The 22,198-nt window shown below is 36.7% G+C and overlaps 1 protein-coding gene across 1 annotated transcript in view; it reads left to right on the top strand.

Moving 5' to 3' along the window:
• The window catches only part of TSPAN11 (tetraspanin 11), a 143,915-nt gene that overhangs the window by 33,638 nt on the left and 88,079 nt on the right, over positions 1–22,198 (top strand). Inside the window, exon 2 of the mRNA XM_052000511.1 lies at positions 7,726–7,820. Within this exon, the coding sequence (XP_051856471.1) occupies positions 7,734–7,820 (87 nt within the window). The 5' untranslated portion in view covers positions 7,726–7,733. The remainder of the gene's footprint in view (positions 1–7,725; positions 7,821–22,198) is intronic.

A 22,198-nucleotide genomic window follows, 5' to 3' on the forward strand; every position in this document is an offset into this window, starting at 1 on the left:
TGTATCTAGCTATTCAAGTGCATCTGATTCTCCATTAGCTTCTTCCTGCCAGGGGTCTAAAGCTGAAACTGAGCACAGCTAGTGTTTAGAAAGGGATTCTTGCCTGAATTTCTGCACGATTGCACATCTTTCTACTCTTCTATCCTCTCCCCATGTTCAGTTTTTGGATATATCCTGTGATTTCTGAACTTCTCTCTTGCTTTCTCACTCTTTCCCTTCTTGTCCCCACGAGACGGACATTTGCTTACTCTATTTGAGAAAAAAATGTCAGCAGGGTGTCATTTAGCAAGAACTTTTCTATCATCTACCCAGTTTCCCAAACTGCCTGATTTCCCAGACCATCTTACCATCTGCCCTGCTCCTAGACATGCATTTCCTGCCTTTGTACCCCCTACTTTCTATCTTTTGCTCTGGGAACAGTAATCAGATTAATAGTAGCATTGACTTTCCTATGGATCAACTCAAGATCCCTGTCATTCCCCAGATTAAAACTCCCTTCCCTGGCAACCATTCCTCTCTATTTGTGTTATCTTCCCTCCCCCCATTAAAATGTAAGCTCCTTCATGTATACTTATTTTGTATTTAATTTATACTTTAACATAATTAACATGTATTGGTCATCCTGCCATCTAGAGGAGGGGGGGGGAAGGAGGGGAAAATTTGGAACAAAAGGTTTGGCAATTGTCAGTGCTGTAAAATTACCCATACATATAACTTGTAAATAAAAAGCTATTAAAATAAATAAATAAATAAAAGATCTTAAAGATGAAAAAAGAAAAAAAAAAAAGTAAGTTCCTTGATGCTAGACTTGTCCTCCTTTTTCTATTTGTATTCCTCATGCCTGGTACATAGAATAAATACTAAACAAATGCTTCTTCATTCATTCATTTTAGATCTAGAACTTTTCCTTCTATATTGTTCTATCTTTTATTTAAAATTACTAAAGCAAAATTCAGACTTCCCTTCCCTCTTCAGAAAGATTTGCCTTTTCCTCTTCAATGCTGCCTTTAATAACAATTTTATTCTACTTTTACCTAGAAGAAATTTGTCTATGGATGACCCTGGTGCCTTCTCTCCCCATCCCTCAACCTCAGAGAAGACCCTTTTAACTGTCCTTTCTCTACCCACCAAATTTAGACCAACCTTTGACCTTTCCTAGAACTGTGTCTGAGCTATAGTCTTTTTCTACTCTGTCAGTGAGCTCAGAGATCAGAGCGTTTATTTGCTAACATACTTGGGCAGTTCAACTAGACTCCTTCAATGCTTCCCATTCTCTGAAGTTACTTCTCAGAGGAAAAAACAACTCAACCCCAGCTTGTGACATCAGATGAAAGCACCCCAAATTTATGATTTCATCACCAAAGCATCTGTGTTAGCCTTTCTACAGAGGACCCAGCCAAAGTTCCCAAATTAACATGCCCTTTACAGCTGTAGTTTGTCCATAAATTTTTCATATTAATAATAAAAATAATTAAAGGTTGAAAATCTTTCCGTTCATTATCTCTATGTTCCATATAGTACTTCCCATATGTTATCACAATTTATCCTCACAACAATCCTGAGAGATAGACTATTATTATCATCACCATTTTGCAGATGAAGAAACTGAGTCTGCACTCACTAAATTACTTGTCCAAGATTACATAGCCATTTAAAGTCTGAGATTTGAAGTTTGGTTCTTCCTTAATCCAAACTCATCATTCTATCTACTACACTATCTAGCTGTCTTTTCTTCCAATAGGGATCTGCTGATCCCCGGTCCTAAGGAAGCATCCCCATCTGATCTCATTATTAAGTAGACAGAGGAGCAACAGGTTCAGTGAATTAGGTAAAACCTGAGGTACAGATTTTATGTACAGATCATGAGTTGTTTTCATCTGTTTTCACAGATCATGATGAGTTTGTTTCAGTGATTACAGAATCATAGTTTTAGAGCCAGACTGCTTAGGGCTGCCAGCTAGCTTGTACTTGATTGGCTCAGGCTGTATTTTATCACAGAAGCAGGAGGTGATCTTTCTAATGTGTTACCTTATACCCAAGTCTTTTGTTCTGTGACAGGCTGATGTGCCCTAGGGGTACACTTAGTGGTACTTCTGAAGCTATAACCATCAGCACCTGGATTGACAGTCTAGCTTTCAGGCACCTTGAGAGAAGGGTGCTATTAATGAATTAACCTAAATCTATGGGGCATAGAATTTGACCACTTCGTAGTGATCCAATACAATCCACCATGCCGATGACTATTACAGAAAGTATTCAGTGGGCTCATGTTGCTTTTTCCAAAGGCTTCAGTACCCTTATTGTTCACCAGAGGATTCTCAGTCTGCCAGCTCTTAGACTGCTTCCTGTTCCCATAGCCCCAAGCTGTCCTGTACATAACAGGCCAGACTTCCAAAACTATATAATATTCAAAGTCTGGTCTGTTATGTTCTCCTAAATTACTAAAATAGGAAAATATCGCATTTCTAAACACCCACTCCACATTTGAAAAACCTGCTTCTTTTGTCTTATTGATCCATTCATAAGTCTTAGATGATTTGCTCTTAATAGCCTTGATGATTTATTAAAACGTGGTAAGTAAAAGAGATATAGCATAAGGGGAGAGGAAGGACTATAAGGAAACTTTCAAATAGAAAAACTGAAAAGAAACTGTTTTACCCAAAAAGACATAGTCCCTGACCTAAGGCAGGATACTTTCTGATTGGGGAGATAAAACATGAACAGAAAATTAAGAGAACAAGATATTACATTATAAGTGCCCAAATTAATGCCGCAGACAGTAAGTGCTATTAGAACTCAATAGAATAAAATAATATTGAATGTCCAGTTGATAAGAGAAGATTTCATGAAAGAGACAGGCCTTGGAAGATGGTAAATATTTAGATGGAGAGTATAAGAGGACATTCCTGGCAAAGGACAAATGAATCAGAAATATGAAAGCAAAAGGCATTTTCTGAAGGTATTCTCTTCTTTGGTCGATAGACTGAGTAAAGTTTATTTTAATAGCCAGTCCCCTTTATCCATACAGGATTTGTTCATTACACATGGATTCTAGGTTGGCTTCTCTTCTTTCTCTGGCCACATCTAGAACATTTCTAGAAAAAGTGCTGCTTTCTTCTGCCAACAATAAGTATTTGCTCAAGAAATCCAAATTAATTTTAATATGAGGTAGAATACAATTAATGAGATATGCATTTTCAGAAGAAAAAAAAGAAAGCTTTCCCTAAAGCTAACAGAAATTATTTTAGGGGAAGAAATCATTTGAGGGGAAATAAATCTTTCCTCCATTAGCAAGAATGTTCAAAAGAGAATTATATTAATAATAGGAAAGAATTTACAATTACCCCCGCAATTATAGCAAAATCTCCCTTTAGGTCCTTGTCCTTGGTCCCAGTTAAGAGAGAGTGTTAAGGCAGGAGAAGGAAGTTAAGGGAAAATACAGTGTGAGGGATGAGCACAAGAAAGTTGGATGGACTCCCAAGGCCACCACAGGATAAGTCTAAGAGGGGTAAAGGAAAAATGGGAATAGAGCTGTAGCCGAGAAGTAGCAAATGATGATGGCTTTATCCAAGATTAGCTGATAAGGGGGATATGGAGGGTCTTATCCATGATGCTGTGTGCTGCTCTCTGTACCCATATGGATACTTATTTATGAAGTTATCATTGGGCCAAAAAAGGAAACTTTCTTAGCTGGTTTTAGGTGTGAGAACAAAAATTAAGGAACAATTAACACTTATGAGATAAATGCAGAAGAATGGTCTTGGTTGTTTTCTCAAGACTTTACAGAAATGCTTATGATTACTTCTCCTTCCCAATTTGGTATTCTCTGTGTAAAATAGTAAATCAGATTCCACCGGGAAAGGGAAATAAACTTGCCATGCACGTAGCTTTTAACAAGGCAATAAAGACCTCACTTATTAAAAAATATATATGTGTGTATATTTATTTATTTATTGCTATGCATAAATGTGAATATAGACATATATTCTATAGCAGGCAACATTAATCCATTTAAATACCTCAGAGTAAGGAAATTTAACCTGTAGTTGCAAAATTCTAAAAAGCAAAATTACATCCTTCTTTACTTGGTAAGAAAAGAGCATAGATCTAGGAACCAAACATTATGGAAACCATTGTAGATATCAAAGTTTTGTTGACACCACCATAGTTATGAAGGCCAGGTGATCTACGGTCTTACAGGAAGAATTGAAGTTGATTTCCCCTACTCATCTAAGTAGTGAGAGAAGCTATGTCCCTGACCTCAGCCTGCTGGACCCAGAAAAGAGCAGGATACTCAGGATAATCTCTCATTGGAAGAGGGATGGGACATTCAGTATCTATGCAGGAACAAATCATTCCTAGCTTTTTTTTGTCTCTTGCCACTGATTGCCTCCCTCTGGTGATATCCTACTATGTTATCTTTCTACAAAAGACAATGATTCCTTTATTGAGAAATGTGGAATTTAGTCCACAAAATGTCAATTCATCTCTTCCCCCCTACCCTTCTCGCAATTCTTTAAGACCCCCTTAGAGCTTTCTCTCAGACTCTTTTTTGTCATTGATGACCCTTAATATTTCTTTTATTCCTCAATTCAATTTCCTTTAAAAAAAAAAAAAAGCCTGTAAACATGGCTTCTGCTTTCACTCCACTCCTTTATTTTCCATAGCACAAACTGATACATCACTATCAACCCTCTTGAGGTTGCAAGACTAGGCATTCTTAGCACCCCCATTTGAGATGGGGGACTGTTCAGAATGAACTCCATTAATAGAGAATTGACTCCAGCTGGGTTTCTAGATTTTTTTTTAAGCCTAGGTATGAAGACCTTCCAGCCAGCTATGTGCCTCCACCTGCCATTGAATTTTCCCTCTTAGCTTTTGCCTGTCCCTTTCTTGTATTTTTCAATATCTGCCAGATTTGATCTCTGACTGACTTTATCACTTCTGTTTATAGGCCTTTTTAGAATTTCTCTTTGTTTCAATTTCTTTTATTTATAATTATTACTAAGGCCCAGATTAAGTGATTTGCCCAAAATCACACAGCCAGTTAATGTGTGATATGGCATTCTAACTCATGGTTCACTCTAAACCCAGCATTACACAGCTGGTTTTAAAGTTGCTATGTAATGCTAAATAGCCAGATTCCTTAAGATTCCCATTCTATAATACTAAAAATACTAAAAATCTAATTTTCATTTTGTTCAAGTCCTTAATTTCTTTCATGTTTATCTTTCTGCTCTAGCTTAGTCTCAAATCTTGAAGCCATATTAAAGCAAGCCAGAGTCATTTACAATTATTTTCTTTACTAGTTATGACCATTTCATTTAAGTACTCAGATGTTGCAGTTATAGAGATAGATGGTGATAAATAGATAAGTTGAAAGAGAGAGAGAATCTTTCCATTAAATAACATACCTTTTATGATAATTGATATTTACCTAATAATTAAAAATTTGCAAGCACCTTGCATAAAATATTTCATTTGAGCCTTCTAAAAACTACAAAATGAATATAACAGATGTTACTGTTTTCGCTTTACAAATAAGAAAACTGAGGCTCAAAGAGTGTAAGAGATTTGACTGTGGTTACAGTTAAAAGTGACAAAGATGGGATCCAAATTCATGTCTTTCTGACTTCAAGTCCAGAAGTCTATCTATCTACTAAATCACACTGTTACTCATAATGTACTTTTTCTGCTTAACTCTCTAGACAGTATCTATTTTTATTGTCAAGTTGTCTGAAATCATGACTGTCAATTCCATTTTTTATTCAAATGAAACATAATAAATTCTTCTCTAACTCTTCCTCTTAACTCTTTATGAATCTTTTAAATGTGGTCCTTGTATAAAACAGCTTGTTGGGGTTTTCTCTATAATCCATTCTGCTGTGCTCTTTCACTTTATTGGCAAGTTAATACCACAAATCACTCATTGAAGGCTTTTAAATTGGAAGAGGGAGGTATGACATAGTCAGATCTGTGCATTGGGAATATCAATTTGACAGCAATATAAAGGATGGGTTGGGGAAGGGAGAGATTGGAGGCAGAATACTAGGTGGGAGATTATTGCAATAGTCCAAATAAGTGGTAAAAGTGGTCTGAACTTCCTCAGAGGCAGAATAAATGGACAAGAGAATGATTGGGAAGGATGTTATAGGGGTAGACCTGCCAGACTTGGCTATTGTTTTGACATAGATGTGAAGCAAAAGAAATTATTATGGATGATTTTGTGATTAAAAACTTGGATGAGTGAAAGAATGGCAGGGCTTTCAATAAAAATAGACAATTTAGAAGGAAAAGACAAATGGGAGAGGGTTAATAAGAAAATGAGTTCCATTGGGACATGTTGAGTTCATTAATCTGACACGTGCAGATGTTCATCATGGAAATGACAATGCAGGACTAAATTAGGGATAAATTTGGGGAATCAATATCGTAGAGTGTTGGTCATTTAACCATGGGGAGTTCTAGAGAAGAGAAAAGGAACCAAATTGAGCCTTGAGAGACACATGTGCTCAGTGTGAGAAAAATGGATAATGATCCAACAAAGGATATTGAGAAAGAAGGGTCAAACTAAAAGGAGAAGAATCAGGAAAGAGCAGCAACATGGAAGCCAAGGAAGGATAAAAATATCGGAAGAAAGGAATGGTCAAGCTACAAAAGCTACAGAGAGGTCAAACAGAAATAAACTGAGGTCATTGGATTTAGCACTAAGTTGCTTTCAATCACACAATTAAATTGGAAACCATATTGGAATTGATTAAGAAGTGAATGAAATAAGAGAAATTGGAGGCAATAAGTACAAACAAAAACTTGTAGATATTTTGACTTTGAACAGGAAAAGATATGTAGAATGGTAGATCAAAAGGGTTGGAAAGTTAAGTGAAGAATTCCATTTATCTTTATGTATAATGGAGACTTAAAAATATTTGTAGACAAGAAGGAAGGATTAAGTCATTAAGAAGACCTTGAAAACAAGAAAAACAATTATTTGGATGGGCAAAGTCCTAGAGGAAACAGAAGAGAATAAAATCAAAGGTCCAAGGTGAGAGGTTTCACAACTTGACAGACTAACATTAGATTAGAAATTATAACTCTCAAGAATATTTCCCCCAACTTTCATTAACATTAGCAGGTTGGGTCCACCAAAGGTGCAGGGAGCCACTCCTACTACAGTTAACAAGCCTCAACCAGTAGGCTTCTCTCTCACACTCAAACCATTAAACACATTTAGTTCTTAGCAAAAATATTTGCCCAGCTGCTATGGCAGAAATCATAGGTACAGAATATCTCCCACTTTTTACAAATCTGAGATGCAATCTGCCACAAATACACAGAGAATCCATGGGAAGAGGGGACTCAAACTAGCAGGATACTTATGTGTTGTAGACACATGGCAAAGGCAACTCAACTCCTACTACTTTGAAGTCTGAAAGTCCTTTTTCTTTCGCTTCACAGCTCTCCTGGGGTATAGCATCTCTGCTGGGCTAGATTGCTCATCTGGGTTCCCCAGGGTCTTCTCTCTATTGCTTGAATCTCAGTTGCCAGAGCTAACTCCTTGATACTGCTTCTTCCCTAATAGGGAAGAGGATTGGGGCTGATCTGACATTTTAAATTCTTTGAAGAAAGTTTCCTTGTAGAATCAGAGAGAGAGAAATTGATGAGCCAGGGTAAAACATTCTACAGGTGAACAAGCTCTCCAATCTTTGTATCTGAATTTTCTTTTAGGAACCATCATGAACCATTTCAGCAAAGCTGAACAAGATGACTGGCTAACAGTCTATCTGAAATATCTCCTCTTTGTGTTTAACTTCTTCTTCTGGGTAAGTGAATTCTATTGTGTCCTCTCTTTTCCCTGACCTTCAAATGTTCCAAGTCACCATCATGTTGTTGAATCACCACTCAGATTGTTTCTCTCAGAGACCTCTCATGGGTAAATTTTGACTTCTTTGGGGAAAGTATCCATGGTTGCAGCAGTGGTCCCAGAAAATAATTCACTTACTTATAAAATTAACAGACTGTCTAGAGGATGGCTTCAGAATAGCAGATTTACTAAAATGGTGGATTTATGCTCCAGTCTAACATCCTTAAGGAAAGGAAAACTTTTTTTCACAAGTTTTATGTAAAGAAGTGACACAAAAGACATCATGGCTCAGTTTTTAATGAAGGCCCATTTGTTTTTCCTGACTAATATTGTTATTTCGAATCAAATGGAAATCAAATGGAGACCTGATGCTTTGGATTATCTGAGCTGTAATAATTTTTTTAAATTTATTATCTATTTTCAGGAAAACCCAGAGATCCTGAATATGTCTCACACCAATGTCCACCCGGACCAAATAGGGAACCAAAGTAATTATCTCAGTAAACAATTAATTAACAATTGTCCAAATTGACTGAATTTGCTCACAATACTCATTTGGCCCACCCTAATTTCGGATTGATGATAATTTAGGCTGAATACATAAAATCATATCTCAGATTTGGAAGAGGCTTATCTAGTTCAATCTATAAGGGAAATTGAAGCTTAAAACTACTGTTATCTGACTCTCAGACCATATCCCTTCTAATATATCATGCTAAGTAAAGCAGCATGATGATTTCTTTTTCCTGAAAGCTTTATTTGTACATAAAATAAGTCCTAATTTGGTAACTTTTTAAAAACTGAAGAATTCTTCAGTGTAATTTAAACTTCTGTAGTCTCCAGTTAATTTTTGTATACTAAATGGCTTTATGTTTATTATATGCTGTGATGCTGCTATCTAAAAAGGAATTAAGATTTCAGGACAAGTTTTGTGAATATTTTTAATTAATTCCAAAATAAAATGAGCTGTCTGTAGAGGTTATGATTTCTCCTTCACCAGAAGTCTTTAAGTAGAAGTTGAATGATGAGTTGTGAAGGCTATACTAGGGATTCTTATTTCATATGTGGTTTGAAATAAATAACTTCTGAGATCCCCCTCATCACTAAGACTTGATGGTTCTGTCAAAGCCTTAACTAGGAATGCTTTCTGCTGGATTGGAAACAGGACTGGGAAGACCAATGATTTTGGCAGAGGAAATGGGAAGGAGGTGCTGGTGACAATGCAAACTACAATCCAAACATGGGTATAGTTGCACAAAAAGCAAGTTTTTTTTGACCTTCAGAGGTCCCTATAATAACAATAATACTGTGTGTGTGTGTGTGTGTGTGTGTGTGTGTGTGTGTGTGTAAACACTGTCCCGTAAGGGTTGCAATAAATGGAAAAGGGTGGGGTAGCAGAGTGATAGAATCCCAAGGATCTAACCACAAGGGATTAAACAAAAAAATATATCATATTGTAGAGCAGGGGTGTCAAAGTCAAATAAAAACTAGACCATTAAATCATAGATAAAGATTCCTGGATATTGATTTAGGAAAGCACATATTAACATTATCTAAATTCTATTTTTTAAATTTATTTTGTTAAATATTCCCAATTACATTTCAATCTGATGAGGGAGTACTAGGGGTATGTTATTGGATGCAGCAGCATGTTTGACATTTCTTCTGTAAAGCACAAGTTGACAGAGGACACAAAACCAAAAGGACACCAGGAATAACAGTCTCCAGACCACCCAAGGAAGGAGTATGTCTCCAGATGCCATGGCTTGGGGCATTTCCTCAGTAGTCCCAGTCTAGTTATTTCTCTGAATTAAAATACCTCATATATTATAAATGATTCCTCTGGAAGAATTTATGTCTTGCTGCTGCTACAGAGCAAGAGACAATAATGAGAGTAGAATCTCATTAAGGTAACAGTGAAAATAAGACGAGGAATTCTTTTTATCATTCTAACATACTAGATGAGAGAACCAGATTCAAATGACCCTAACAGGTCAAAGCAATAGCCTGGAACTGATATAATGACATTTATTAGGGATGAATGCAAACTCTTATCCTTGCGGACAAAAATTCAGTTTCATAAATAGAAGGCAGATAGATGATTCAGTACTTGTCAGGAAGCCCTGAGTTCAAATTTTACCTCAGATACTTTCTAGATATGAATTTGGGCAAATACTTAACCTCCATTAGCCTCAGTTTCCTGATCTATAAAATGAGAGATAAGAGTTGTTGCAACAGTCAAATAATTTAGCATTTATGGTGCTTTACAAACCTTAAAATGTTTTATAAATATATATATATATATATATATATATGTATACACACACACACACACACATATGTGTGCATTGTTATTAAAAGACAGAAAAGGACAGATTATATAATGGTACATCTGAAAAAGATTTCTGTTCTTTAATGGATTATAAACTCAGTATTATCAATAGTATAATGTTACTGCTAGGCTGAATTGAGAGATAATGTTTAGAATGAAGTAGGTAATATTTAGATCTCCACATTTGTATTCATTCAGTTCTGGGTCCTTCATTTCAAAGATCTCACTAAGCTGCAGGGCATCCAGATGATATCTATGAGGGTAGCAAAAGGGCTTGAGGTCATGCCATAAGAGAAAAGATAAAATATCATAATTGACTATTTGAATAACTGCAATGTGAAAGGATTAAAATTAGAATGTATGATCAAAAGTTCTAGAAACTCCTTTAAACACAACAAAAGGAAACTTTCAACATAAGGAAAACCATCCCTCTGCTGTCCAGTAGAGATCCTAAAACAAAAGCTGATTGACTAATGGGTCCTTTTTAGAGGAGACTCTTGGTCAACTTCAGGATGGACTACATGTCCTCAGGTCCCTTCCAACAAAAACTCTGTGTTTTGGTGAACTCTTCTTCTCTCCCCCCACGTGAAAAAGATCTCTCTGATCAGGTTTTCTTAGAACACTTTGTACAGATTTCTCCTTTGCTCTACTTTGTATACTACTTATTTCTGGATATTATTTCCACTTACATTGAACTAAAAGCTCCTTGAGAACAAGGACTATGTCATATGTATCTCTGTATCCAAAGCACTTTGCAAATATTAAATGTTTAACAAATGTTTTTGAATGATTCTCATCTACTGAGGCATGCAGAGGAAGGAGGTAGGAATATATAACATTGAGGGCTAAAGGGAAAGGAAAGGAATCCTTTCTAATATTCAGAGCTCTGAAGCACAACCACATCCTGCTTCTGAGAGCCAGCTGGGAACTTAATTACCAATTATTACATTGTTTCTATGGGAAACTGTGGTCTGAATGCCAAATAAAAAATTTACAAAATGTTTTTTGGAACTGAACCCATTCATAAGTTAGGGACTGCCTGCAATTTTTCCTGTAGATGGGAACACAAAGTAATTACTTACTTCTACATTGTGGTGTCAAAAAAAAAAAAAAATCAGACCAAGTAAATCAGATAAACCCAAAAGATGTTACTTATTTAAAACAAGGGGAAGCATAGTCAGATTTCTCCTAACACTGTTCCAATTCTGGATGGCACAGCTTTACATTTTTATAGGCTTAAAATGGATTAAGCAATAGTGGAAAACTTGAAGGATGTTATAGCATTTTGTGGTTGCTGTGTTTAAATTCACAGACTACAATATCTATGTTTTATATTCTTAAACATTTTGCTTCATAAGTGTCCTTGTAGTTTCCTATGAATGTGTTGTCATAGCAATTCTAATTGTTAAAGTTATTCCAACATGGAGTCAGTCTTAGTTTTCCTCTCCAGTGGAAAGATACCCCAATTAGTAGTTTTCATTTTCTTCAACACAAAGGACAATTAGATATCCTTTTGCTGATTTTATTTGGTAGAAATTCTAGTGCACTAAATCTTTTCTTGTTTACCTTTTCTCTGTTTTCGGGCTCTTTACCCACTTTCAGAGCCCAGTTTCTTAACAGCTTACCTTCTGCTGTTATTTAGAATATAGCTGTTAATTTCCTCACTTAGACACCTCTGCTACTCACCTTGAGCCTGAAATGATCTAAGTAGCTCTCAGTATCATCCATCAAGTCCTGTTATCTGGAGTTTTGTGCAGCTATATAACCCTTTTCCTCTTTTTAAAGAGGGAAGTGAGGGTATAATTTCAATACTGAGCCTTTCCCCTAGTAGTTACTAATTCTCTCAGTCAGGGCTACATTGCTTAAAGGGACCAGATTCATTCATTTTTAAATCCCCCCTTTTTTTAAGTCCCCATTTACCATCATCTGAATTTGTTCTTAGAGTCGGGAAGACTCAGAAATTTACTATCTATGTGATCCTAAACAAATCACTTACCCTGTTTGCCTTAATCCACTAGAGAAAGAAATGACAAACTGCTCCAATATCTTTGCAAAAGGAAACCTCATGGATAGTATGGTGCAGGGGCTATACAGAGTTGGATACTACTCAACAATAACAACAATAGCTCCTATAACATGATAAACAATCTAGTGTGCTCCAAGGAATTCACAATATAGTAAGACTATCAATTCCCTTATTTTGAGCATTACTGTTAATTTAGCAGGGACAGGAACTCTTGAATTCAAATCCAACCTCAGATACAAACTATGACCCCAGGCAAGTCACTTAATCCTATTTGCCTCAATTTTCTCATTGGTAAATGAGGTTAATAATAACATTCACTTCCCAGGGTTGTTGTGAGAATCAAATAAGATAATTATTGCAAATTATTTGGCACATAGTAACTGTTATATAAATGCTGATGTTATTGTTAAGTTGTTTCAGATATGTCCAACTCTCCATGATCCCATTTGGAGTTTTATTGGCAAAAATGCTGCAATGGTTTGCCATTTCCTTTTCCAGCTCATTTTGCAGATATGGACACTAAAGCAAACAGAATGAAGTGACTTGCCTAGAGTCATACAGCTAGTAAGTGTCTGAGGCCAGATTTAAACTCCTGGAATTCTGACTCCAGGGCTGGTGTTGAAGAACTTAGTTTAAAAAAGCCAAGGTCTCCCACTGCATCCATGGCCATCTGCAGTTGTCATGGTCTATATCTGGCTCTGATCATCTATATCATGCTATAGTTGTCAGGGGACTGACAACTCTGGAGGGGAAAGTAAGGCAGGTGACTCTGCACACCCCTTCCTCACTTAAATCTAATTCATTTGTATGTCATAGCATCATCTCCCTGATGTGATGGTCCACTTTGGGAACAAAGGATGAACAATTTCTCTTCTTTCCCATTGTGCCACCTTGCTAGCTCATCTATAAATGTTAGCTATCATTAATAATCCAACCTAAGATCTGTTGATTTCAGGGCAAACATATCACAGTATTGACACCTGACAACTATAGCATTTATAGTCAAAAAAAACAAACAAACAAACAAAAAAAACCAACCCTGCTGTCTAGCCATAGCTTTTCCACTTATACCTGAGCAATTGGTTTTTTTAAATGTATTTATTGTTTAGTGGATTTTACATTTTTATCTACAGAAAGTCATTTTGTTGGCTCAAGTATAATGTTTCATTCAACTATAATATAGTTCCTAGATACTAATTGTTATTCAAATTATTAGCTATTCTTCCCAATTTGTTCTTGTCCAAATGAATAAGCATTTACCTATTTATGGAAGTGCCAGAAATACTGAACATAATAGTTCCATAGATAGTATCTCCCTAAAGAATTATGTTACAATGCAGAAAATCATGGATTTGGATCTGGAAGACCTTTTCTTTGATTGTTTGTGTGGCCTTGGGAACATCACATAAACTGTTTGGTCTTCATTTTTTCTTATCAATAAAATGAGATGATTATACAACACGATCCATTGAAGTCCTCTGTAGTTCTAAACCTTATGATCCTTTCTTTGTAAAAGAATGAGCAACAGATGGAGTAGTAGATAGACTGCCAGCCCTGGAGTCAAGAGGATTTAAATTCAAATCTGATCTCAGACACTTCCTAGTTTATGACGCTGTGAAAGTATAATTCTATTTGCCTCAGTTTCCTTGTCTCTAAAATAAGCTGAAGAAGGAAATGGCAAACTGTTCCAGAATCTTTGCCAAGAAAACCCCAGAAGAATCCTAAACAGTTGGACACAACTTAAAAAAAATAACTGAATAATAACAAAGAACAACAGTTGGACAATGAACAAGGCATTTTATGGTAGAGACAAATATAGAAGTGAACTAGTCAACTATACTGTCAAAATTATGAATAAAGAAAAGGTTGGAGCAGGGATATGAACAGGGAATAGGGAAAAGAAGCGGAAGGATGAAAGATGGAGGTCAAGATAAGAATTTAGAAGAGATTGAGACACAGAGACAGAGACAGCAGAGACAGACAAAGACAGAGACAGACAGAGAGACAGAGAAATGATAGCACAGGAGTTCATGACTAAAAAGCATAATTCAAGATCAAGGTACAGAAAGCATGATAATGAGGTCTAGGGTGTAATCATCCCTGTGGGTGGCTGAAGTAAAAGTAGGACATGGGAACTGAGAAGCTAGATGACCCCAAGTATAAGGACAGGGAATAGGAACAGAAAGGAAACCTTGGATTTAGGTACCAAGTATCTTGAGTTGAAGGTAAAGAAGGTAGCAACAAGGGGAAGGAAAGAAGGAAGGAAGGAAGGGAAAGGAAGGAAGGAAGGGAAAAGAAGAAAAGAAGGAAGGAAGGAAGGAAGGAAGGAAGGAAGGAAGGGAAAGGAAGGAAGGAAGGAAGGAAGGAAGGAAGGAAAGAAGGAAAGAAGATAGGGAGGAGGGGAAGAGGAGAGGAGGGCGAGAAGAAAAGAAGGAGGGAGGGAAGGAGAAAAGGAGACAAGGAAGAGAGGAGAGGGAGAAAGGAAGAGGGAAGAAAGGAAATAGGAATTTGTTAAGAGCCTACTATGTATCAAGCACTGTTCTAAGCACTTTACAAATATTATAATAATCTTGCAACAACCCTGGTGGCAGATACTATTATTAACTGCATTTTACAGTTGAAGAGACTAAGGCAGATAGAGATTGCCTAGTAAGGATCTAAAGCTGGATTTGAACTCCTGGCTCAAGGTCATCCAGAAAAAGGTAATGAATTTCAAAGGATTCCTAGTTAGTAAGTAGTAATAGCATATTTTTAGGCCCTGGAAATGGCAGTGAGGAATGGGAGGACTCTTTTCTCTGGATCAGGGTGTCCTGGGGGCTAGGAGTAGAAGTTATCAGCTGTGAGGACTGTGATCAGAGATAACAATGATAACAATAACAGCTAGTATTTATATAGTACTTTAAGATTTGCAGAGTGCTTTACAAGTATTATCTCATCTTATCCTTAAAACAACCCTAGGAGATAAATGGTGTTATTATCCCCACTTTTTTGTTCAATCATTTTTCAGTCATGTTACACTCTCTGTGACCCCATTTGGGTTTTCTTGGCAAAGATACTAGAGGAGTTTGCCATTTCCTTCTCCAGCTCAATTTACAGATGAAGAAACTGAGATAAACAGATTTAAAAGTAACTTGCCTAGGATCACACAACTAGAAATGATTGAGTGACTGAGTGACTGAGTCTGGATTCTTGACTCCAGACCCTAAGTTCTATACACTGCATCACCTAACTGCCCTTTAGAATTGAGGAACTCTGAGGCTGACAGAAATTAAGTGGCTGTCAGCTTTGGCTCACTCAGCTAAAAGAGAAAAGGTATCAATCATATAGAAAAAGATTTCTCTGATCAGAAGAATGTAGAAGGGGTACAGGAGAAAGAAACTGAGGAGGAAGGAAGGGTTTGGGTTTGGATTTTGATTTTTTAGCATTAGAGCATAACCATAAAACAGGCTCTAAGTAAGAAACTGCATTTATTAGACCCAAGCCCTGAAAACAAAAGTAGTTCCTGGAGTCAGCTTCAGTATGCTTCACATTATGCTTTAGTCTTATTGTAGTAGAGTCTGGGGATGGCTAAATGCACAGTGGATTGAGTACTGGGCCTGGAATCAGGAAGATTCCTCTTCATGAGATTAGGCTTCTGATGCTTACTATCTGAGTGACCCTGGCAAGTCATTTCACCCTGTTTGCCTCAGTTCCTCATCTGTAAAGTGAGCTGGAGAAGGAAATGGCAGACTATTCCAGTGCCTTTGCTAATAAAATGCCAAATGAGATCATGAAGAATCAGACTAGACAACAACAAAATAGTTTTTTGTTCTTAAAGCAGAGGTTCTCAATCTTTTTTTCTTGGACTCCTTTGGCAGTCAGGTCAAGACTGTGAATTCCTACTCTGAATCAAGTTTGTAATTATATAAAATAAAATAGTTAGGATTACAATGGAAATTATAATTACATCAAAATACATTTATCAAATTATTTTTTTTAATAAGGATGTGACAAAGGTAAATGTTGAAAATTATCTTTGCATGTATTTGGCAAAATAAAATACTGTTAATAAAAATACAGCAAATAAAATTCCTAAAGCTAATAATAATAATAATAATAAGGATATGAAACTTAGCTTAAAAAACCTGTGCTTTAGGGGACATGGGATGCCTGCCATTACCTCCCTTCTCACTCTCTCAGACTTAGTCAGAAGACTAAGTAATAGTCTTAATAAGAAGTTGATGGACTGACCTTGGATTCAACGAAGAAGGGTGGAAACGAATCTACTCAATACTACATTTTCATAGCGCATAGAAACAGCTAAACCATTGGTGATTTCCTATCTCATCCCTTTTAAACATGTAATACTAGTAGGCATAACTTAGAACAGTTGGCTATGGCTGAACAAGGATTAGCAACTAAATTATTCGTGAGCCTGCATCACCCCTACTCTGTTCAGGGTGAATACTCTCAGGATCTTCTCAGGCACTAACCAATAGACTGCCTAGTGAGCAGATCTGTACTAAATAAATGCACATTTTTTTCTCAATAAAGAGAGGTAACTACAAAATATATAGTGTCTGGGGAAATTCCTAGTTTAGTAAAAACATACAACTCTATTGAGAATAACTCTGTTCATAGCAGCGTGATTTATTGTAACCAAAACCTGGAAAGAATGTATATGTAATCATCGGGTCACTTGTTCCTAATTTCCTTGCCTACTCCTTAGCTTTTCTCTCCTTAAAGTCAAATCTCAACATTTCAGCTAGCTACCTGAGTGAGCAATTCACAACCTTCTCTGGACCTCAGCTTCCTCAAATGTAAAATAAAAGAATTGGGCCGGAAATCATTCAAAGTCCCTTCTAGCTCTAAATTTAAGATCCTCACTTGCTAACTAGGGGAGGAGGTGAGGGAAAGGGAAGGAAAAAAATTACAACACAAGGTTTGTAAGAGTGGATGTTGAAAATTATTCATGTATATATTTTGAAAATAAAAAGCTTTAATAAAAAGTGAATAATTTTTAAAAATGTAAGATCCTAAGGTCTATGAAATATTGGAGACCACTCTTTCTGACTGAAGGCAAAGACAAGATACTGTGCCTTTCTCACCATTCTAGATCCTAAATTCTAAGAAGCCAAGGACAGTGGATGGATAGGAACTTAAATTTCTTAACATATTTTCTTTTAGGTGAGTTACACCTACTACATCATGTATTGGTAGGCAAGCTTTCAAGGAGCTATTAATGGCCAAGAATCACTTTGCTGAACAGGAGAGAGAGTTGATCAACAGAAGTTGACTGCTGAGTGGGGGATATTTGCTACACCAATAGAGATCAAAGGAGTAGGAGTTGACAATTACCAATTGGCTTTATTACATTGAAATTGATAGTCACAAGCAAAAATTGAGCTGAGAAGAAAATATTGGGATCAGCCAAAGGTTGCAGGAGGGGTGAGGAAATCCAAATAAATGTGGGCATGGAGACTGATTAGTAATTTGCCATGCTCAGTGTGAGCCTCAACATAGCAAAGTGGGTCACTGCGATCCAGCACTATCCTCTGGAACTTTTGAAATGTTATCAGGCAATTCCAAAGGACTCATGATTAAAAAAAAAAAAATACTATCCACCTCCAGAGAAAGAAATGATGGAGTCTGAGTGAAGATAGAAAAACCATACTATTTTATTTTGGTTATGTTTTCTTTCATAAGATTTTTTACAATATACTTTGCATATGGAAATATGTTTTACATGATTACACATCTATAACCTATATCAAATTGTTACTATCTCAGGGAGGATAGAAGGAAAGAAAGGAAGGAGAAATTTGGGACTCAATTTTTTTTTTTTTGGCTGAGGCAATTGGGGTTAAGTGACTTGCTCAGGGTCACACATATATTTTGATCAGGAAAGAATAAAGTGACTGTCTCCTCCCTTGTTCTAAATAATGTGCCTCTATTAATTCACATTAAATTCAGATTTGGGTTTTGTTTTTTGGTTTTTTGATTTGTTTGTTTTTTTGATGATTAAGCCAGATGCTCTCAAGGGGAAAAGATTCCAGGATAGAATGGAACCTTGATAACCCATGAATCCCAGTCTTAACTTTGCCATTATGTGTGTTTAAGTGTCTGAGGTCAGATTTGAACTCAGGTCTTCCTGGCTTCAGGGTTGGTACTCTATCCACTGTACCACTTAGCCACCCCACAGGGACTCACAATTTTTTAAAGAAATGTTAAAAATTATTTTTGCATGGAATTGGGAAAAATAAAATATTATTCACTAAGGAAATAGATGTCATGGTATAGATGTCATGGTCTGGGGTTTGCAGTGAGATCTGTAGGGAGCTAATTCCAAAATTTCCTTTATATTCAAATGTTATTTGGTTCTGCCAGAGTGATATGAGATTCTAGAAAGGAAAGATCACTAGAAAGTGAGCAGGTAATTTAGCTGGGCATATGATCTTTGAATCAGAAGATGAATTCAATTCTTGACTCTGACATTAAATAACTATGTAGTCCCTCCAAAAAAGTTACTGAATTTTTTTCCTTATCTTTGACCTACATTACAGACTTTTAAGGAAAGCACTTTATTAAATACTCTGTGTGTGTGCACACATGCTTGTGTGCATGCGTGTGTGTGTGTGTGTGTGTGTGTGTGTGATTACCAAGAGGGAAGTGCCAGAAAAGGGTATGGTGGTAGGTTTCTGCAAAAAGCAATGGAGGCTATCCCAGACTGCAATTATACATGGGAACTCAGCTGGGCAGCCAGCAGACTCCTAACAAAGGAGCTGTTCCAGAGGAAGAGTGGATTTTTTTTGATACATATCTCTCTGCACTTTCAAGTTAAAAATACACAAGCCCTGAGACCATGTTTGGATTCAGAACAGCTTCAGAGCAGCTTGGTTTAGAGCTCCATATTATTGTAGGGTAACTCAAAGTTTTGTTGCTTAATTGTAAGCCATTTTTGCATGTAAACAACATGAACAAAAGATTTAAGATAAATGGGTGATACTTAGCAATCCCATTAGTCATTTCTCTTCTTGCCTTCTTCCCATCTCTTTATTGGTCTGGCAATTCCCAAAGATTCTCTGGTAGCTTATATTCTGATCAGGAAAGAATAAAGTGACTCTCTCTCCTCCCTTGTTCTAAATAATGTGCCTCTATTAATTCACATTAAATTCAGATTTGGGTTTTGTTTTTTGGTTTTTTGGTTTGTTTGTTTTTTTGATGATTAAGCCAGATGCTCTCAAGGAGGAAAAGATTCCAGGATAGAATGGAACCTTGATAACCCATGAATCCCAGTCCTAACTTTGCCATTGTTCTACCTTCAGATGCTTTTTCAGTCCATACTCTTGCTCACTGGAGCTGCTCATTAATCCCTTGAGAGAGCAAATACAAGAGCAAGCTCTCTAGGAAGTTACTATAGGACAGTGCTTCTACTCTGTAAAACATATAGAAACTTATCAGGATTCTCTTGGAGGAGAAACTTCTTCTTTTATTTCACTCCCTCTATACACACACATATCTTAAGTCCAGCCCATCATCCTCCAGAAAATGTCAATGCATAACAACCATCCTTTTTCCTTTTCCTATTTCCTCCAACTTCCACCTTCCTCTTCAAAACATTGACAAAAAGAAGAGAGAAAATACAGGATTTTCAAGGCCTAGCCAAGATATCTTCCTGGCTAAAAAAATCAAAGAACCCTTCTTATTGTTAAGAAAACAGTAGGTAAGTGTGATGGATGCACAGGGCTTAGATTTGGAATCCTGACTGGATCACTGACTCTCTGTTTGACCCTCAAGCAATTACTTCACTTCTCAGAATCTATAAAAAGAATCCATTGATTTAAATCAAAAATGTGAATCCTACCACGTCACATGCAGGCTGTAGCCCAAACAGACTAAAATGGAACTGGGAAATGAAGATGTAGCAAAATAAATAAAAGTATAAGATATAGATAGTATTATATTTTAAAAGTAAGTATGTAGCTCACGGGATGTCCTGTTTCTTTGACCTTGACACCACTAGTTTAAGTAATCTCAGATGTCCTTCCCAGCTCTAACCCTGTGTGATATGTTGGGAAAACCCCAAGAACGATCTCTGAAAGGGAAAAGGAAAAAGGAATCTACTGGCATATAAAATGGGGTCTACTATAGAATCATAGGATTTGGATTTGGAAGGGACCTTGAGGATAAGCTAGTCTACCTGCTAACTTTACTAATGACAAAATTGAACCCCAGAAAGTTAGAGGTCACTCAAGATTATACAAATAGCAAGTGGCAGATCAAAACACGTGAAAAAACAGAGAGATACTCAGATATTTTAGTTTCAAATACTTCCCACCACACCACATTACCAAATCTTCACTCAGTTTAGAAAATTGTAGAATCTCCATGTTAGAAGGCACTTTAGTGGACATCTAATACATCTTACTTAGTGAAGGCGTCAGCTCTGTGTTGTCCATGCTGGTTATGTCTTAAACCTCAGAGAGCATGAGATTAACTAGTTAAGGTCTCAGGTCTCCATCATCTTTTCTCAAGATTATCCTCCTAAACACTTCCACTCTCTGTCTCTCCTCCTTCCAATAGTCCATCCACACAGACACTAAAGTGGCTTTCCTAAAACATGTGTCATTCCCCTGGTCAATAAACTTTAGTGACTCCTATATCAAATATGAATTACCTGTTTTGTTTTTAAAGCCTTTAAAAATTTGGCCTCAATCTGTCTTTCAATTCTGTTTTATTTACTTCCTTTCCTCAACTCCATGGCCCATAGTCAATACTGACCTTCTTGAAGTTTCTTACATATAACTTTCAATCCCCTGACTCCAAACTTTCATACTGAATATCCCCTATACCTAAAATGCATCCTCTTCTTAACTTTTTTACTTATTATTGTTTGTTGTATCAGTCATGTTCAACTCCTTTGACCCCATACTTTGCCAGTATCTTGGTAAAGATACTGGAGTGCTTTGCCTTTTCCTTCTGCAGCTCATTTTGCAAAAAAAGGAAACTGAGACAATCTGAAGGCTTAAGTGACTTGCCTAGCGTCACACAACTAGTAAGTGTCTGGGGCCAAATTTGAACTTAGGATTCTAGCCCCCGAGCATGGTTTTGCCCCACCTAGCACAGTATAATTTTCCTATAACCAAAACTTTCCTCTAAGAATCCTTTATTTTCTTCAAAACTTAGCTCAACTGCCACCTACTACATGAAGTCTTTTCTTACTGTCACCAGCTGCTAATGTCCTTCCTCCAAATTAACTTGTATTTATTTTATGCATCTTGTGTGTATGTGTATGTGTGTGTATTATGTCTTCTTCCCCAGGAGAGCGTATTCTCTTTAATGGCAAAAACTGTTATACTTTTGTCTTTGCATCTCCAGCACCTAACACAATAGCTGACACATATATTTGTTAGTTGATTGATTGATGAGTTCATGCTCAGTATCTCTTCAAAATTAGCAAGACTGAACTTTCTCTGTCCTTTCTGTGGCAGTTCCCTACAAAAATACTCCTTTTCCTTCCTCCCTTTTTACTGCTTACTTTCATACAGCTCCACTCAATCCCAAATGTTGGCTTACTAATTTATTATTTTAATTAGCAGCATGATTGTGCTAATGATCAACACTCATCCAAAAACTGAGTTGTGCCAGACTTTAGAGAGAACAAGAGAAAACATGCTCACCTTGCCTGGGAGGCTGTTACATTTTGTGAAATAACAGCCCTGGCTTGGAAGCCAGTTATCTAGCTGGAGTTTACCTGTGGAGCAGGAGAGAAAAATTGTCTTCCTGAAGGAACTACTGATCACAGTCCAAGATTCATCCCAATGGGAGATATAATATGCTTGGAGAGAAATATCTATCAGAATTCCCTGTCATGTGGACTGAGCAAGCTCTTTTCCTTTAAACATAAAATTATATTTAAAATTTAGGAGACTAAAGACTCTCATCATTGACAGCATTTCTTTGAGTACAAAAAGCCATTAAACTACTCCCAGATGTTTTG

Source organism: Antechinus flavipes, chromosome 5, assembly GCF_016432865.1.
Source record: "Antechinus flavipes isolate AdamAnt ecotype Samford, QLD, Australia chromosome 5, AdamAnt_v2, whole genome shotgun sequence".
Taxonomy (NCBI): Eukaryota; Metazoa; Chordata; class Mammalia; order Dasyuromorphia; family Dasyuridae; genus Antechinus; species Antechinus flavipes.